Source organism: Acipenser ruthenus, chromosome 42, assembly GCF_902713425.1.
Source record: "Acipenser ruthenus chromosome 42, fAciRut3.2 maternal haplotype, whole genome shotgun sequence".
Lineage (NCBI taxonomy): Eukaryota > Metazoa > Chordata > Actinopteri > Acipenseriformes > Acipenseridae > Acipenser > Acipenser ruthenus.
This window is the reverse complement of record NC_081230.1, coordinates 5,025,652-5,044,272: the sequence shown is the minus strand read 5'-3', so window position 1 is coordinate 5,044,272 and position 18,621 is coordinate 5,025,652. Positions and strand designations below refer to the sequence as shown.

At 43.1% G+C, this 18,621-nt stretch overlaps 1 protein-coding gene across 1 annotated transcript; it reads right to left on the bottom strand.

Annotated features, from left to right (window-relative positions):
- Positions 1–14,500: 14,500 nt before the first annotated feature.
- Positions 14,501–18,570, bottom strand: LOC131709233 (uncharacterized). The gene is made up of 3 exons (XM_059011377.1): positions 18,426–18,570; positions 15,693–18,217; positions 14,501–15,073 (listed from the first exon to the last, which is right to left on the bottom strand). Exons 2-3 carry the CDS (start codon positions 16,644–16,646, stop codon positions 14,501–14,503), a joined length of 1,527 nt encoding a protein of 508 aa, XP_058867360.1. The 5' UTR covers positions 16,647–18,217; positions 18,426–18,570.
- Positions 18,571–18,621: the final 51 nt, after the last annotated feature.

Here is an 18,621-nt window from a genome sequence, read left to right as displayed (position 1 = left end):
ACTCACACCCCCACACACCCCCACAAGCACGCACACACCCACAATCACTTACACACCCACTGTGTATAACCTGTTGAAGGGGGAATTCCATTTCACTCTCTCCCCCCCCCCCCCCCCCACCTCCAAGTGTGTGGAAGCAATTACAAAGACTTACAGATTGTTATAGAGTCAAAAGTGTGCGAATGGAAGGGTGTTGTATGATGTAGAATGCACCAGTGAAACCACTCTTAGAATGTGCATTTTTGCTCCTCAGTACTTTTGTCTGCGACTGTATTCATTTGAACAAAGTACCTTTTATTCTAAAAAGATATAGCATATCAAAAATGCTCATGAATTCAAGTTATGAAGATGAGGAGGCCGTTCGGCCCATCAGCGCTCGTCTGGTTAGCAGCTGATTGATACCAAACCTTTGTCAAGTCAGGTCTTAAAGGATCCCAATGATTCAGCATCAACAACATGAATAGGAGAGGAATGACTCCTAATACAAGTACAGTGCCTTGCGAAAGTATTCGGCCCCCTTGAACTTTGCGACCTTTTGCCACATTTCAGGCTTCAAACATAAAGATATGAAACTGTAATTTTTTGTGAAGAATCAACAACAAGTGGGACACAATCATGAAGTGGAACGAAATTTATTGGATATTTCAAACTTTTTTAACAAATAAAAAACTGAAAAATTGGGCGTGCAAAATTATTCAGCCCCCTTAAGTTAATACTTTGTAGCGCCACCATTTGCTGCGATTACAGCTGTAAGTCGCTTGGGGTATGTCTCTATCAGTTTTGCACATCGAGAGACTGAAATTTTTGCCCATTCCTCCTTGCAAAACAGCTCGAGCTCAGTGAGGTTGGATGGAGAGCATTTGTGAACAGCAGTTTTCAGTTCTTTCCACAGATTCTCGATTGGATTCAGGTCTGGACTTTGACTTGGCCATTCTAACACCTGGATATGTTTATTTGTGAACCATTCCATTGTAGATTTTGCTTTATGTTTTGGATCATTGTCTTGTTGGAAGACAAATCTCCGTCCCAGTCTCAGGTCTTTTGCAGACTCCATCAGGTTTTCTTCCAGAATGGTCCTGTATTTGGCTCCATCCATCTTCCCATCAATTTTAACCATCTTCCCTGTCCCTGCTGAAGAAAAGCAGGCCCAAACCATGATGCCGCCACCACCATGTTTGACAGTGGGGATGGTGTGTTCAGGGTGATGAGCTGTGTTGCTTTTACGCCAAACATAACGTTTTGCATTGTTGCCAAAAAGTTCGATTTTGGTTTCATCTGACCAGAGCACCTTCTTCCACATGTTTGGTGTGTCTCCCAGGTGGCTTGTGGCAAACTGTAAACGACACTTTTTATGGATATCTTTAAGAAATGGCTTTCTTCTTGCCACTCTTCCATAAAGGCCAGATTTGTGCAGTATACGACTGATTGTTGTCCTATGGACAGAGTCTCCCACCTCAGCTGTAGATCTCTGCAGTTCATCCAGAGTGATCATGGGCCTCTTGGCTGCATCTCTGATCAGTCTTCTCCTTGTATGAGCTGAAAGTTTAGAGGGACGGCCAGGTCTTGGTAGATTTGCAGTGGTCTGATACTCCTTCCATTTCAATATTATCGCTTGCACAGTGCTCCTTGGGATGTTTAAAGCTTGGGAAATCTTTTTGTATCCAAATCCGGCTTTAAACTTCTCCACAACAGTATCTCGGACCTGCCTGGTGTGTTCCTTGTTCTTCATGATGCTCTCTGCGCTTTAAACGGACCTCTGAGACTATCACAGTGCAAGTGCATTTATACGGAGACTTGATTACACACAGGTGGATTCTATTTATCATCATTAGTCATTTAGGTCAACATTGGATCATTCAGAGATCCTCACTGAACTTCTGGAGAGAGTTTGCTGCACTGAAAGTAAAGGGGCTGAATAATTTTGCACGCCCAATTTTTCAGTTTTTTATTTGTTAAAAAAGTTTGAAATATCCAATAAATTTCGTTCCACTTCATGATTGTGTCCCACTTGTTGATTCTTCACAAAAAATTACAGTTTCATATCTTTATGTTTGAAGCCTGAAATGTGGCAAAAGGTCGCAAAGTTCAAGGGGGCCGAATACTTTCGCAAGGCACTGTACAATAGTTGAGGTAAAAATAGTCAAACTGGCCGACTAGTCACCACTTTACAAAGAATATCAAAAACTCCTCACCACTCTCTGCTAAAGAAGTGTCTCATACCCTCTGCCCCGACTCCAACTGTGTCCTCTCCTCCTGGCAATAGTGACTGGGAATCCTGACATCTAACATGACATATTTCAGTAGAAAGCACGCTATAAGATACGGCTCAAATTACAGTTAAAAAAAAAGAAACTCCCACAAGAGGGCGCTATCAGCTCTCATTTGATTAGAGCAGCTTGTAGAATCAGGGGAGCTCGTTTTAAGTGTTAAAATCTGAACATCATTGTTTACAAATGCTATGAAAAAATACCATTACAAATCAAATACATAATGTTTGCATCTTTCATAGTTCTTCGTATTTACAGGGATTATTTTGTTAGCTCTGTGTACAATTTAACCAGCTGGCTAAATTCAGGAATAAAGTATGACCTCACTGTTTTTTATAGGAACTATTTTTCTCACTAATATTTCCCTATTAATGTCAGGTGTCACATAACAGTCATGTCAGTTCATGATATGTACAGGGATAACATACAGCATAAATTAATGTAATGCTAAATTCAGATAAAACAGAGGTTATGCTCGTGGGCTCGCAGAACCAACTAAAAAATGTGTGATGGATTATATTAAATCTTAAACTAGAAAGGAAAAATGGGGGGGGGGGGGGGGGGGGGTCATCTTTGATCCTGATCTATCATTTGAGACTTACCTGTATATTAGGGAAGTTACAAAAGTATATTTTTACCATTTGAGAAATATAGCCAAACTTAGACCAATTATTTCTGTATCTGATGCCTATAGACTAATGCATGCTTTTGTTTAATCTAGAATTGATTACTGTAATGCACTTTTCTCTGGTATAGTACCCTGCTTACAGCTCATTCAGAATACCGGCGCTAGGATTCTGACTAAAACCAGGAAAAGTGAACATATTGCATTGTGGGAGCTATGGGCTACTTCACGAAGTGGCCAGAGGCGTCTGCAACCCCGGACGAAGAAGCGGAGACCGTATTACATTGTTGTTAGTTAAAGGTCAGTAGGCGCTGATTGGCCGAGCCTCACATAACTTGTAACTTTGCGTTTCTGTGTCTGGGTCTCGGGGGGGGATAAAGAGGGTGCATCAGGTGTGTGGATTCAGAGTGGAGAATCGTGTGCTGTGAGCTGTGCTATTGCCGGCTATTGAACTGCGCTCTGTTGTCAAGACTGCCTTATTTCTGACAGTAATTTCATCGAGTGTTACAATATAAATCTGTACAGTAGGCCCATACAGTATACAGTACAGTATAAAATCAAATGAAAGTGCACTTTCTTTTTACTTTAGCATAGGCTTCCGCTAACACAAAATAAATCACGCTGCTGCATTGTGCACATTAAGAACATAAGAACATAAGAACATAAGAAAGTTTACAAACGAGAGGAGGCCATTCAGCCCATCTTTCTTGTTTGGTTGTTAGTAGTTTATTAATCCCAGAATCTCATCAAGCAGCTTCTTGAAGGATCCCAGGGTGTCAGCTTCAACAACATTACTGGGGAGTTGGTTCCAGACCCTCACAATTCTCTGTGTAAAAAAGTGCCTCCTATTTTCTGTTCTGAATGCCCCTTTATATAATCTCCATTTGTGACCCCTGGTCCTTGTTTCTTTTTTCAGGTCAAAAAAGTCCCCTAGGTCGATATTGTCAATACCTTTTAGGATTTTGAATGTTTGAATAAGGTCACCGCGTAGTCTTCTTTGTTCAAGACTGAATAGATTCAATTCTTTTAGCCTGTCTGCATACAACATGGAATAATTCTGGTCGCTCTTCTTTGCACTCTTTCTAGAGCAGCAATATCCTTTTTGTAACGAGGTGACCAGAACTGAACACAATATTCTAGGTGAGGTCTTACTAATGCATTGTAAAGTTTTAACACTACTTCCCTTGATTTAAATTCAACACTTCTCACAATATATCCGAGCATCTTGTTGGCCTTTTTTATAGTTTCCCACATTGTCTAGATGAAGACATTTCTGAGTCAACATAAACTCCTAGGTCTTTTTCATAGATTCCTTCTTCAATTTCACTATCTCCCATATGATATTTATAATGCACATTTTTATTGCCTGTATGCAATACTTTACACTTTTCTCTATTAAATGTCATTTGCCATGTGTCTGCCCAGTTCTGAATGCTGTCTAGATAATTCTGAATGACCTTTGCTGCTGCAACAGTGTTTGCCACTCCTCCCTATTTTTGAGTCGTCTGCAAATGTAACGAGTTTACTTACTATACCAGAATCTAAATCATTAATGTAGATTAGGAATAGCAGAGGACCTAAAACTGATCCCTGTGGTACACCACTGGTTACCTCACTCCATTTTGAGGTTTCTCCTCTAATCAGTACTTTCTGTTTTCTACATGTTAACCACTCCCTAATCCATGTGCATGCATTTCCTTGAATCCCTACTGTGTTCAGTTTGAGAATTAATCTTTTATGCGGGACTTTGTCAAAAGCTTTCTGGAAATCTAAATAAACCATGTCATATGCTTTGCAATTATCCATTTTCAATGTTGCATCCTCAAAAAAGTCAAGTAGGTTAGTTAGACACGATCTCCCTTTCCTAAAACCATGCTGACTGTCCCCCAGGATATTGTTACTATATAGGTAATTTTCCATTTTGGATCTTATTATAGTTTCCATAAGTTTACATATAATAGAAGTCAGGCTTATTGGTCTGTAGTTACCTGGTTCGGTTTTGTCTCCCTTTTTGTGGATCGGTATTACGTTTGCTATTCTCCAGTCTGTCGGTACAACCCCTGTGTCAAGAGACTGTTGCATGATCTTGGTTAGCGGTTTGTAAATAACTTCTTTCATTTCTTTGAGTACTATTGGGAGGATCTCATCCGGCCCAGGGGATTTGTTTATTTTAAGAGCTCCTAGTCCCTTTAACACTTCTGCCTCTGTTACGCTAAAGTTATTTAAAATTGGATAGGAACAGGTTGACATGTGGGGCATGTTGTCTGTGTCCTCCTTTGTAAAAACCTGTGAAAAGTAATCATTTAATATATTTGCTATTTTTTTTTCTTCATCTATGATTTTGCCATTTGTATCTCTTAGACATTTAACCTCCTCTTTGAATGTTCTCTTGCTGTTATAATATTGGAAAAACATTTTGGAATTGGTTTTAGCCCCCTTAGCAATATTGATTTCTATCTCTCTCATGGCCTTTCTAACTTCTTTTTTGACTTGTGTTTGCAGTTCCAAGTACTCTTTCTGTGTACTTTGTTTTTGGTCCCTTTTAAATGCTCTGTAAAGTGCCTTTTTTCGCTGAATATTTTTTTTAAATTGATCTATTAAACCATTTTGGCCGTTTTGTTTTAGATTTAGATTTGTCTACTTTTGGGATGTAGATTTTGATTTCTGGTGGTTGTGTTTGACTAAGTTTCTTTTTTTCCCTGCTTCTGCCTATCTGAACCCAGCTGTTTTGACTCTCTTCCATCTCCCTGGTAGCTTTCAGTCTGATAGGGATGCAGACTTCTAAGAATTGAGGGTGTGCCAGCTCCTCAATCTCCAGTTGCTGTCTCATCTTGTGCATTGACAGGAAAGAGCCCGTTGAAGGGGCGTGGACAATGTCGCCCTCCAGGTAACCCAGGAAGTGCAAGGCCGTCTAAAAGCATGGCTTGCTTTACCTTGTGTAATACCAGATGCTTTAAAATCAAAGTATATGTTTACTAAAACATGTGTTTCTTTCAGAACTGCACATTGAGACCAATATAATAAATAAATGTGCATGGAACTATTTTGTTAGTTACGAATGCATTGTACCACAAGATCTTTAGAACTGCATCTCTATATCATAATCTTAATGGTGAAAGTAAACTGTTCCAATTGGCTCTCAATAAACATATTGTGTGTGGATAACAGTAAATATTTGAACAAGAAAATATCAAAGCACACGGAACTGCTTGCCCTTTGACCCCTGCCTGTTGCCTTAAGGTGTTGTCTCTGAAATTGTTAAACATCAACAAGTTAGCTAGGTAACCCATTCCATCCTCTCCACTCTCTGTGTTACCCATTCCACTCCCTCCACTCTCTGTGTGACCCATTCCACCCCCTCCACTCTCTGTGTGACCCATTCCATCCCCTCCACTCTCTGTGTGACCCATTCCATCCCCTCCACTCTCTGTGTGACCCATTCCACCCCTCCACTCTCTTTGTGACCCATTCCACCCCTCCACTCTCTGTGTGACCCATTCCACTCCCTCCACTCTCTGTGTGACCCATTCCACCCCTCCACTCTCTGTGTGACCCATTCCACCCCCTCCACTCTCTTTGTGACCCATTCCACCCCCTCCACTCTCTTTGTGACCCATTCCACCCCTCCACTCTCTGTGTGACCCATTCCACTCCCTCCACTCTCTCTGTGACCCATTCCACCCCCTCCACTCTCTGTGTGACACATTCCACTCCCTCCACTCTCTCTGTGACCCATTCCATCCCCTCACCACTGTGTGTGTGACCCATTCCACCCCTCCACTCTCTGTGTGACCAATTCCACTCCCTCCACTCTCTCTGTGACCCATTCCACTCCCTCCACTCTCTTTGTGACCCATTCCATCCCCTCCACTCTCTGTGTGACCCATTCCATCCCCTCACCACTCTGTGTGTGATCCATTCCACTCCCTCCACTCTCTGTGTGACCCATTCCACTGCCTCCACTCTCTGTGTGACCCATTCCACTCCCTCCACTCTCTCTGTGACCCATTCCACCCCCTCCACTCTCTGTGTGACCCATTCCACCCCCTCCACTCTCTGTGTGACCCATTCCATCCCCTCCACTCTCTTTGTGACCCATTCCATCCCCTCCACTCTCTGTGTGACCCATTCCATCCCCTCCACTCTCTGTGTGACCCATTCCATCCCCTCACCACTGTGTGTGTGACCCATTCCACTCCCTCCACTCTCTGTGTGACCCATTCCACCCCCTCCACTCTCTGTGTGACCCATTCCATCCCCTCACCACTCTCTTTGTGACCCATTCCATCCCCTCCACTCTCTGTGTGACCCATTCCATCCCCTCCACTCTCTGTGTGACCCATTCCATCCCCTCACCACTGTGTGTGTGACCCATTCCACCCCCTCCACTCTCTGTGTGACCCATTCCATCCCCTCACCACTCTGTGTGTGACCCATTCCATCCCCTCCACTCTCTTTGTGACCCATTCCATCCCCTCCACTCTCTGTGTGACCCATTCCATCCCCTCCACTCTCTGTGTGACCCATTCCATCCCCTCACCACTGTGTGACCCATTCCATCCCCTCCACTCTCTTTGTGACCCGTTCCATCCCCTCACCACTCTGTGTGTGACCCATTCCATCCCCTCACCACTGTGTGACCCATTCCATCCCCTCCACTCTCTTTGTGACCCATTCCATCCCCTCCACTCTCTGTGTGACCCATTCCATCCCCTCACCACTGTGTGACCCATTCCATCCCCTCCACTCTGTGTGACCCGTTCCACCCCCTCCACTCTCTGTGTGACCCATTCCATCCCCTCAACACTCTGTGTCAAGAACTGTCTCCACTCTATTTCCAACTGTGTGTCCTCTGGCCCTGGGTTGTGTGAAAATTTCAAACAAGTCATCTAATTCTTCCTTGTCGTAGGCTGTGAAAGGGAAGCGTTGTGGCCAAGGCTGGTAAATGGCAGGAAGTAGACCCAGAGTCGAAAAGCTTCAGTTTAAGCATAGATGCGCACTTTCATCAGCAAAACAGGAACAAAAACAAACAAAGCATTTAAACAAACCCAAATCAGAAGCGCACCCAAGCTGTGCATCTCAGTGCTTAAACTGAGAACACAACCTACTGCTCTCAGCCTGTCCTCTAAACCAGCTGTTCTCAAACTTTTTGGGTCACGCCCCCCTTCCTCTTGTTTGTGGTACTTGACGCCCCCCCCCCCCAACAACACACATACATACTGGTTAAAAAAAAAACAACAGCATGCTGCGGCTGTTTTTCTTTTTTTTTGCACGAACCAGCCACCGATCCATCGTAATAAGAGCAAACTTACCACTGCAAATTACAGTTCACCGATTGTGACCAACGCTTACTACATAGTCAGCTTAAAAGGCACCAGTCAGATGCACAGCGCTATCTACAAACTTTGACATGCCTGGAGGTGTCAGCAGAAAGATCTGTTTTAAGTTAATACAGTATATACCGTATAACGGGACATTCTGAGTGGTATTAAATTCGGTAGATTTCCTACGTTGGGGAATTTTTTTCACAGCACGTTCACAAAATTTTTTTTGCATTTCTACTTTTAATGATGGCACTACAGCACTCACTTGGTGACCGTGTTTGTGTTTATTGTGTGTGTTTAAAATACCGTGTTTATTATTTCGGGACTGAACCCGAGGATTTAAACAGAGCCATACACATAGTTGTGTATTGTCTGTTCTCTTTATTGTTTACTGTTGTCATCAGACTTTGGATTATAAATAAACCTTCATTTCACAAGTACTTTGTTGTTTGTCCTTGTCTTGAACACTGCATCAGCTCTATACCTGCACACAGCAAACCACTTTGCCACACACCCTCAATCTGATGGATTGGTAGAACGTTTTAATAAAACTCTAAAAAGCATGATGCGTAGATTCATTGAAAGTGATGTGCGCAACTGGGATAGCTGATTCCTCCCTTGCTCTTTGCGATTAGAGAGGCACTGCAGGCTTCCACGGGGTTCTCCTCCCATTCCAGCTGCTGTATGGGCGGAGACCCCGGCGCGTGCTCGATCTCGTCAGAGACATGTGGGAGGAACAGCAGGATAATTCGACTAATATGGTATGTGTTGGATCTGCGCAGGCGTCTTGAATCTGTGGGTCAATGGGCTCGTGACAATCTGCAGCAGGCACAGGAGACCAATTACAAGAGAGGGGCCTGCTTGTGCACATTTCAGCCGGGGGATTAAGTGCTTCTATTATTAGTCCATTTGTGACCCCTGGTCCTTGTTTCTTTTTTCAGGTCAAAAAAGTGCCCCGGGTCGACATTGTCTGTACCTTTTAGGATTTTGAATGTTTGAATCAGATCGACAAGTAGTCTTCTTTGTTCAAGACTGAATAGATTCAATTCTTTTAGCCTGTCTGCATACGACATGCCTTTTAAACCCGGGATAATTCTGGTTGCTCTTCTTTGCACTCTTTCTAGAGCAGCAATATCCTTTTTGTAACAAGGTGACCAGAACTGAACACAATATTCTAGGTGAGGTCTTACTAATGCATTGTAAAGTTTTAACATTACTTCCCTTGATTTAAATTCAACATTTCTCACAATATATCCACGCATCTTGTTGGCCTTTTTTATAGCTTCCCTACATTGTCTAGATGAAGACATTTCTGCGTCAACATAAACTCCTAGGTCTTTTATAAACTCATAAAATTTTTAAAAGAGTCAATGAAAAATCGAAGTTCGATGCTTATCCTATGCCCCAGGTAGAGGAATTGCTGGAGCGTCTAGGCACGGCTCACTTTATGACGACACTGGATTTAACAAAGGGGTACTGGCAGATCTCGCTTTGAAGAGGAGACTGTGTAGCAAGCCAGTGCTGTGCAGTCCGGACTTTAGTCGGAGGTTTACCCTGCAGACGGATGGTCAGAGGCAGGTCTCGGGGCAGTGTTGTCTCAGGAGGTGTGGGGAAGCGAGCACCCGGTCCTGTATATCTGCAGGAAGCTCCTTCCCCATGAGAAAAACTATAGTACCATCGAGAAGGAGTGTCTCGCGGTAAAATGGGCAGTCGAGTCACTCCGGTACCACCTCCTGGGGCGGCACTTCACCCTCGTCACAGATTGCATGGCTCCACCGAATGAAGGCTTATGCCTTTAGGGTTGTCCACCGAGCAGGAAAACTACACCAAAACGCTGATTTTTTCTCTCGGGAAGGCATGAGAAGTAGAATTTTCGAATGGACCGGTGGTGCCATTCTGAGGGGGAGGATGTGTGAGAGAGGAGGGATCTGGACTGGCCATCAGGCGCATGCATGAGTTTGTAGGGGGTTCGGACTGTCTTATTGACAGGAGTCAGCTGTGAATTAATTGGCTGATGCTCTGTCATTGGCTGGAAGGTGGGACCATACGGGGTGAATGGCTAAATGAAAAGGCAATGCTTTGTATCCTCTCTGGCTCATACAGGAAGTATAGTGGATCGTGACTTCACAGCGGAATCCTGATACTTGGAATCGAAAACTGGAAAGTCTGGAGCAGCGAGTCGGGGAGACAAAGCGGCAACTCCAGCATGAGACAGACCCGGTGGTGCAAGCAAGCAGATAGTTAGTTTAGGGGGACTGAGCCGTCCCACTGTATATAAGAGAGGATACTGAGCAGTGCCTGTTTCTCGGGGCTTCCACTGCTAGAAGGAGCAACGAGCCGCGGTTTAAAAACTGCACACTTTATTTTGTACCCTTCCACAGCACGGTTTTATTTTTCTTAAATACATGTTCGGCAATGGAGTTTGCACAAAAGTTTTTTTAAAAAAGGTGACTGTAACGGGAGATCTGTGCTGACTATCTGGCGTATGCATGGTTCTGCAGGAAGAGGGCAGCATCTCATAAGATCCGCCTTTTGACAAAGTCCTGTATTAAAGATTCTCAAACTGAATGCAGTAGGGATTCAAGGAAATGCATTGTGGCAAAGTGGTTGACTGGGTACAGGTGCAGGAGTGATGCAGTGCGTAATTCAGCAGACAGAGAGGTTTGTAATCCAGTTTGGAAAAAGGTTATATTTCATATCCAGGTCTGGTGACAACAATGTGTAGTGCACAGAGTAAATATAAAAAACACAAATATCCGTCTCACAATATACTAACACGGTCACCAGTCCTGGGTGCGTGCAGTAGTGTTTGTGGTGGGTGATACAGATTTATAAGTAACAGTAGTGCAGTGCTGTTCCGGCTTCAGGGCTGGCTCTTGGCAACAGCTCCGGAACGTGTTATCTGTCTAATAATAACAAACAAGACAATTATAGACAAACAAACAAATCACTCATGATACGCTGTGGCAAGCAGGCTGTAGTGGTGACGTCAGACCAGAAAGGAGTACACAGACAGGCAGTAGTGATGAGTGAAACTGAGCCGCAATGGCTGCGCTCAGTACGTTTATTGCAAAATAAAAGGTTTAAACAGAAAACAGGACACGGCACTTGAGGCCAAAATAAATAGACAAACAAAACGGATTAACACTTAAACAAACGGTGGACTAACAGACAAACAAACACGGTGAGTACAAATACTTCTAACAATTATTATTTTAGTTTACTTTACTTTCTCTCCTCTCCACACCCGTTCTCCATTCACCGAACACACAACCTCGAGTGAGTGAAACGTGCATCTACATATACAATTGTGCTGGGATTCAATTACCAATAAATTATTCACTTGAATCCCAGCACGTGAACTAAATCTGTGCAACCCCGTGCTCACATATTATTAAGTACTTTAAATGCACGTGACGTGCAGTGCAATCCCTGTGCCTAAATGCAATTATACATTTTAAATAACTCGTGCTACACTGTGACAGGGTCTTGCTTGTGTCACGTGCGTGGGTCACCGCTGTTCAAGCAACACAGAGAGACATTGGAGGTGGAGTTGAAACACCGCGCAGGATTTATTAATACAAAACAGAAATGAAATAAAGATAGTCATGTGACGTTACCAGCCATGGTAACGCACAGAGGACACATACAGCAAGCTGTACAAAAGGCAAAATAAAACACAGTACAAAAACTACAAATAAAAGGTGCCCCAGAGGGCGAGCGTTAGCCTTAAAACGAGGCGTCCCGCTCCAGGAACCAGCTACACTACGTAACCCTCGCTATACATCACATGGGATCACTATCCCCTAAACTAACCTACTGATGAGCCGGTATTCATACAACGGCTCCTGTTGCTTCATACGGCCTTGGCTGGGCATTGCCTTCACAAGCACCGCTTGCAGTCTCAGGGTTGCGTAGCTGTCGTTCTTGCAGCGCGGACCCTCTCCTCCCGAGTATACGCCACTCCCCTCTGGCATGGCGTTGCAGTCACCCCGAGCCATCTCCCGCGGATGTTTTTAAACTGACGGACACTTGGTCAAGACCTGCCCACCTGCTGATTGAGGTCCAGCACAGGCAATCACTTGCTGCCCTTCCCCTCAACCAAGCCTAGCAGGCAGCAAGTCTCAATCGAGTGCCCGTCTGTAAACAATAATGTAATCACACAAATCAACTCCAAAACGATACACAATAAACCCATTTCCCCATACAAATGATACCAACACTAAATACACACGTGCAGGGCAATCGCCCTGCTACATACACACACCCATTTATATCCTGTGCAGCAATATCTATACACCAACATTAACACACCACACGCCTTACATAACACAGAAATGCACACAGGGGCAGGGCACATTGCCACATACGTCTTATCACTTGGTCTCTCACGGGTCCTTTCAGGTTCAATAACACAAACCAAAGTGAAGGAACAGATTGCTTCTCTCTGTCCCCTTTTATGCCATCACACATGACCCCTTGGTAAACGGGTGCAGCCGCCCCTCCAATCTGCGACTGCCACATCGTTTCCCTTCTGGGTCGATGAGTTAATGCACTGGCGTTCCGCCCCCTTTCTAGCTGTCCGACTTCCCTTGAACCCTGGGAAAGAACTGTCAGGCCAGCTCGTCCAAGGAACTCTGTTCTCGCTGCTTAGCGCCCTCACAGGTCAGGCGGGAGATTTACTTCCAAGAATCATTGTATTTCTGTCACATGGATTAGGGAGTGGTTAACATGTAGAAAACAGAAAGTACAGATTAGAGGAGAAACCTCAAAATGGAGCGAGGTAACCAGTGGAGTACCACAGGGATCAGTATTAAGTCCTCTGCTATTCCTAATCTACATTAATGATTTAGATTCTGGTATAGTAAGCAAACTTGTTAAATTTGCAGACGACACAAAAATAGGAGGAATGGCAAACACTGTTGCTGCAGCAAAGTTCATTCAATATGATCTAGACAGCATTCAGAACTGGGCAGACACATGGCAAATGACATTTAATAGAGAAAAGTGTAAAGTATTGCACGCAGACAATAAAAATGTGCGTTATAAATATCATATGGGAGATACTGAATTTGAAGAAGGGAACTATGAAAAAGATAGAGGAGTTTATGTTGACTCAGAAATGTCTTCATCTAGACAATGTGGGGAAGCTATAAAAAAGGCCAACAAGATGCTCGGATATATTGTGAGAAGTGTTGAATTTAAATCAAGGGAAGTAATGTTATAACTTTACAATGCATTAGTAAGACCTCACCTAGAATATTGTGTTCAGTTCTGGTCACCTCGTTACAAAAAGGATATTGCTGCTCTAGAAAGAGTTTTGATTACTGTGTTTTATTTTCTATGCTTTACCAATGCTTCCCTATGCTTTACCATGACTGTGCTTTACAATGCTTTCCTATGCTTTACCACACTTCTCTGTGCTTTATAATGCTTCCTCGTGCTTTACCATTCTTTCACTGTGCTTTATTACACTTTATTGTGCTATAAGAGAGTATATTGATGAAAAGCTGCTGTTTCTGTAGTTTTATCTCAAGAACCAAAGCTGAAAGAACCATTTCAGCACAGGAGGTGTTCACTACAGAGTTAATGCAAACAGCACAGGAGGTGTTCACTACAGAGTTAATGCAAACAGCACAGGAGGTGTTCACTACAGAGTTAATGCAAACAGCACAGGATGTGTTCACTACAGAGTTAATGCAAACAGCACAGGAGGTGTTCACTACAGAGTTAATGCAAACAGCACAGGAGGTGTTCACTACAGTGTTAATGCAAACAGCACAGGAGGTGTTCACTACAGAGTTAATGCAAACAGCACAGGAGGTGTTCACTACAAGGTTAATGCAAACAGCAGTAGCCTGTTAGTTAAGTACAGGATATCCTGTTTGATGGTTTGTGGTGAAAGTGCTTGTGTCTTTTCGTAAAGGGAGATATTTGACGTCATTGTACCAAAATCCAATTCGATTTTTGTTATTGCAAATTTGAATGAAAGCAAGACTCCAAAATGAGATTCGATAAATACAAAGTGTTATTCACCGCTGGAACGATTTCTAAGTATTGGCTATGGTTTGTCAACTCCTTTTAAGATTTTATAAACAATACTGTGCTTGTTCTCTGCTAAATAGATTCTGTTCTCTTTTCTTTTAAACCTTCTGGGTTTTTGCTAAGGTCTCCAAGGCCTTTTTGTATAACCAGAATCTTACTGAAAGAAATACAGTGAAGAATGCTTTTTCAAAGTCTAGTTATATGAAAAAACAATGAAGCTTGGTTTTCATGAAACTTTCCTAAAGTGTGGTTCCCCAGTACTGGGTATGAATTCCATATCCTTCCAGAGAGAGCAGCTCTGTACTGCACTCCTGTCCCATCAGAGAGAGCAGCTCTGTACTGCACTCCTGTCCTTCCAGAGAGAGCAGCTCTGTACTGCACTCCTGTCCTTCCAGAGAGAGCAGCTCTGTACTGCACTCCTGTCCTTCCAGAGAGAGCAGCTCTGTACTGCACTCCTGTCCTTCCAGAGAGAGCAGCTCTGTACTGCACTCCTGTCCTTCCAGAGAAAGCAGCTCTGTACTGCACTCCTGTCCTTCCAGAGAGAGCAGCTCTGTACTGCACTCCTGTCCTTCCAGAGAGAGCAGCTCTGTACTGCACTCCTGTCCTTCCAGAGAGAGCAGCTTTGTACTGCACTCCTGTCCTTCCAGAGAGAGCAGCTCTGTACTGCACTCCTGTCCTTCCAGAGAGAGCAGCTCTGTACTGCACTCCTGTCCTTCCAGAGAGAGCAGCTCTGTACTGCACTCCTGTCCTTCCAGAGAGAGCAGCTTTGTACTGCATTCCTGTCCTTCCAGAGAGAGCAGCTCTGTACTGCACTGTGATAAAGAGAGAAAGAATCAATGTTGTAAATATCCCTCCTGATCAACAGGGATAGACGGGGATCAGCTGCGGGCCAAGCAGCGATTGGTTACACCGGGGCGCCGAGCTGATTGCAGGGAGGAGTTGGGTAGTACAAAGGGGACGCAGCTACGCAGGTACGGCCTCTTGCACTGAATGTTGATGACAAAGCCGGAGTCTGCATTTGTTTGTTTTTGTTTCTGTTGTTGCGAGGAGTAGGATGGAGAATGGAGCTGCAGCCACGGAGCCAGTACTAACCCAGGCTCACCGTTCTTCACTGCACAGCACCAAACAGCACAGCCAAGCACCACCCGGGAAAAAGAACACTCATCACAAGAGCACAGTTTCGTGCACGAGGATTGTGGTACTGGAGTGTTATTGTTTGTTATTATTTGGGACTGCAACCCGCTGTGTTTTGCTTCCCCGATACCATTGCTGGTATAGGGGCGACCTGCTTTATTTTTAAGAACATAAGAACATAAGAAAGTTTACAAACGAGAGGAGGCCATTCAGCCCATCTTGCTCATTTGGTTGTTAGTAGCTTATTGATCCCAGAATCTCATCAAGCAGCTTCTTGAAGGATCCCAGGGTGTCAGCCTCAACAACATTACTGGGGAGTTGGTTCCAGGCCCTCACAATTCTCTGTGTAAAAAAGTGCCTCCTATTTTCTGTTCTGAATGCTCCTTTATCTAATCTCCATTTGTGACCCCTGGTCCTTGTTTCTTTTTTCAGGTCGAAAAAGTCCCCTGGGTCGACATTGTCTATATCTTTTAGGATTTTGAATGTTTGAATCAGATCACCGCGTAGTCTTCTATGTTCAAGACCGAATAGATTCAATTCTTTTAGCCTGTCTGCATACGACATGCCTTTTAAATCCGGGATAATTCTGGTTGCTCTTCTTTGCACTCTTTCTAGAGCAGCAATATCCTTTTTGTAACGAGGTGACCAGAACTGAACACAATATTCAAGGTGAGGTCTTACTAATGCATTGTAGAGTTTTAACATTACTTCCCTTGATTTAAATTCAACACTTCTCACAATATATCCGAGCATCTTGTTGGCCTTTTTTATAGCTTCCCTACATTGTCTAGATGAAGACATTTCTGAGTCAACATAAACTCCTAGGTCTTTTTCATAGTTCCCTTCTTCAATTTCACTATCTCCCATATGATATTTATAATGCACATTTTTATTGCCCACATGCAATACTTTACACTTTTCTCTATTAAATGTCATTTGCCATGTGTCTGCCCAGTTCTGAATGCTGTCTAGATCATTTTGAATGACCTTTGCTGCTGCAACAGTGTTTGCCACTCCTCCTATTTTTGTGTCGTCTGCAAATTTAACAAGTTTGCTTACTATACCAGAATCTAAATCATTAATGTAGATTAGAAATAGCAGAGGACCTAATACTGATCCCTGTGGTACACCACTGGTTACCTCGCTCCATTTTGAGGTTTCTCCTCTAATTAGTACTTTCTGTTTTCTACATGTTAACCACTCCCTAATCCATGTGCATGCATTTCCTTGAATCCCTACTGCGTTCAGCATTTATTTACTTTTGTTTTGTGTATTAAATTATTAAACATGGACTGTTTTTGGAGAGAAACCATTGTCTGGAGATCGATTATTGCACCCCTTGACACATGGTGTTCATATGCACTGATTTAGGATCGCAGCTTGGATCAGAGTCACAGTGGTGCTGCTCAATACCTGGGGGAGGAAGGGTTCATCTGAGAGCTATGAGGAAGTAAAATGGTTTCTTCCATAGTATTTCCCGTGACTAATTTAAATATTCAAATATTAAATGATGGTATTTCCTTATCATAATAACCACAACACTATTAAAACACAGAAGGTCTTGTTTGTTAAGTGCTAAGGCAAATTTTACAGATAAAATGAACATTAAAAGTACTATAAAGAATAATGCTCTTTTTAGCTTCCAGGTTTTACTGGAATTAAACTGCTGCAATTGTTTACGAAGAAAATGTGTCTGGATTTAGATAAGAAAATACACTCTATAATCCCTGATTGAAACGCATCATACACATGGAGGGATCATACGTGGGGCGGGGCGGTTCAGCACGCGCTGTGCGTGGGGCAGTGACTGTGTTTCGGGACTGGTAATATCCTCCTGAGACCCAGCAAAAAAATGGTTTTAAAACTTTCATTTTTTTTACATCACATAAGTGTTTGGGGTGAAAAAAACATGTTGCAAAGAAAAAAATTGCAAACCATATTTTCATTTCTTTGTATGTGCACTGTAGTGGACATTAGGACTCGTTTCGTAGCAATATGATTTTTTTTTTACTACTAAGCCAGAAAAGGAAAATATTCATTTTAAACCCATTTAAAACCCACAATTAAATGAACTCAAACTTGCAGGGTTCTGCATTGTTCAAGAATATGAACTTCTTGACTTTTTTTCCCAACTGAACCAATGAGTTTTTCATTTGACTGTTTTTTTTCTTTTCTTGAGAGCTTTCCTTTGACATATTGCACTTGATGCATTTCATATAGGTCTTGCTTTTACATCCTGCTCGTCTGCATCTGGATGCATGGGTTGCGTCGATCATCCTTGGCAAATGGACTGCACCGTACTTCCTCACTCCCTCATCTGGCTGGGTCTGGGTCCTCCTCCTTTTGCTTGGAGGAGCATTTTCATCATCACTGGACTCCATGTCACTGGACTCGATGGCATCTGTTTCGCCTGACTGTGCCTGGGCAATCAGTTCCTCACCCAAGAGGAGTTTGAACTCTAGCTTTCATACACTTATCAGCCTGATCACAAGCTCATCTGTGAAACCTTTATGTGTTTTGGACAAACAATGGATTTGAACTTTTTATAGATATAATTTCTTATAGGCTGCCTAAACCTTATCCATGTAGGTTAAGTAATGCTGAATCAAAAGCCCTCCAAACCCTACATGTCACTTTTGGCCCATAGTGGACGACGGGGCATTTCATCTTGCACTGTGTCTTGCTCTTCCTCAGCCGATGCCTCATCCTCTGAGCTGTCAACCTCCTCCTCTGCCTCAGTGACTGCCTCTGGTTCCTCATCATCTGACAAGTCCATGTCTGAGTCTTCCTCAATGATTCTGTTCAATCTCTCTGCCTGTTTCCTACAGTATTGTGTAAAACAGGTGAAAAACAAAAATAGTGCATCCTGAAGTCCACTACAGAGGACACCTATAACTGAGCTCTTATTAATGTGAAAAAATGAGTACACTGTTCTGAAAACTCACCAAACTATTCTTGAGGTATTTACTTACTAGAAACATTCTGCCTTTTAAACTCTCAAATATGATAATTACACATTTAAACACTTACCTTTCTTCTTTCCATAAAATGTGCTTGTTGTGATGGCAGGCATTTTGAAGAAGCAGGGAGTGAATTTTGACAAGGTCCCATCCGCACACATGTGATATCATTGAAAAGCCCAGGATGTCCACTCAATGGGACAACAGGACTTAACTCAGTGGCATGTATGGCTTCAGAGATACTGACCAAAAACCAATAAAGGCTG

Coding starts and splice junctions, on each gene's coding strand:
- LOC131709233 (XM_059011377.1), bottom strand. CDS start 16,646: ATGCTGAACGCAGTAGGGATTCAAGGAAATGCATGCACATGGATTAGG. Junction 15,074..15,692: donor TCCCCAGTAATGTTGTTGAG/GCTGACACCCTG, acceptor TCTTTATCACAG/TGCAGTACAGAGCTGCTCTC.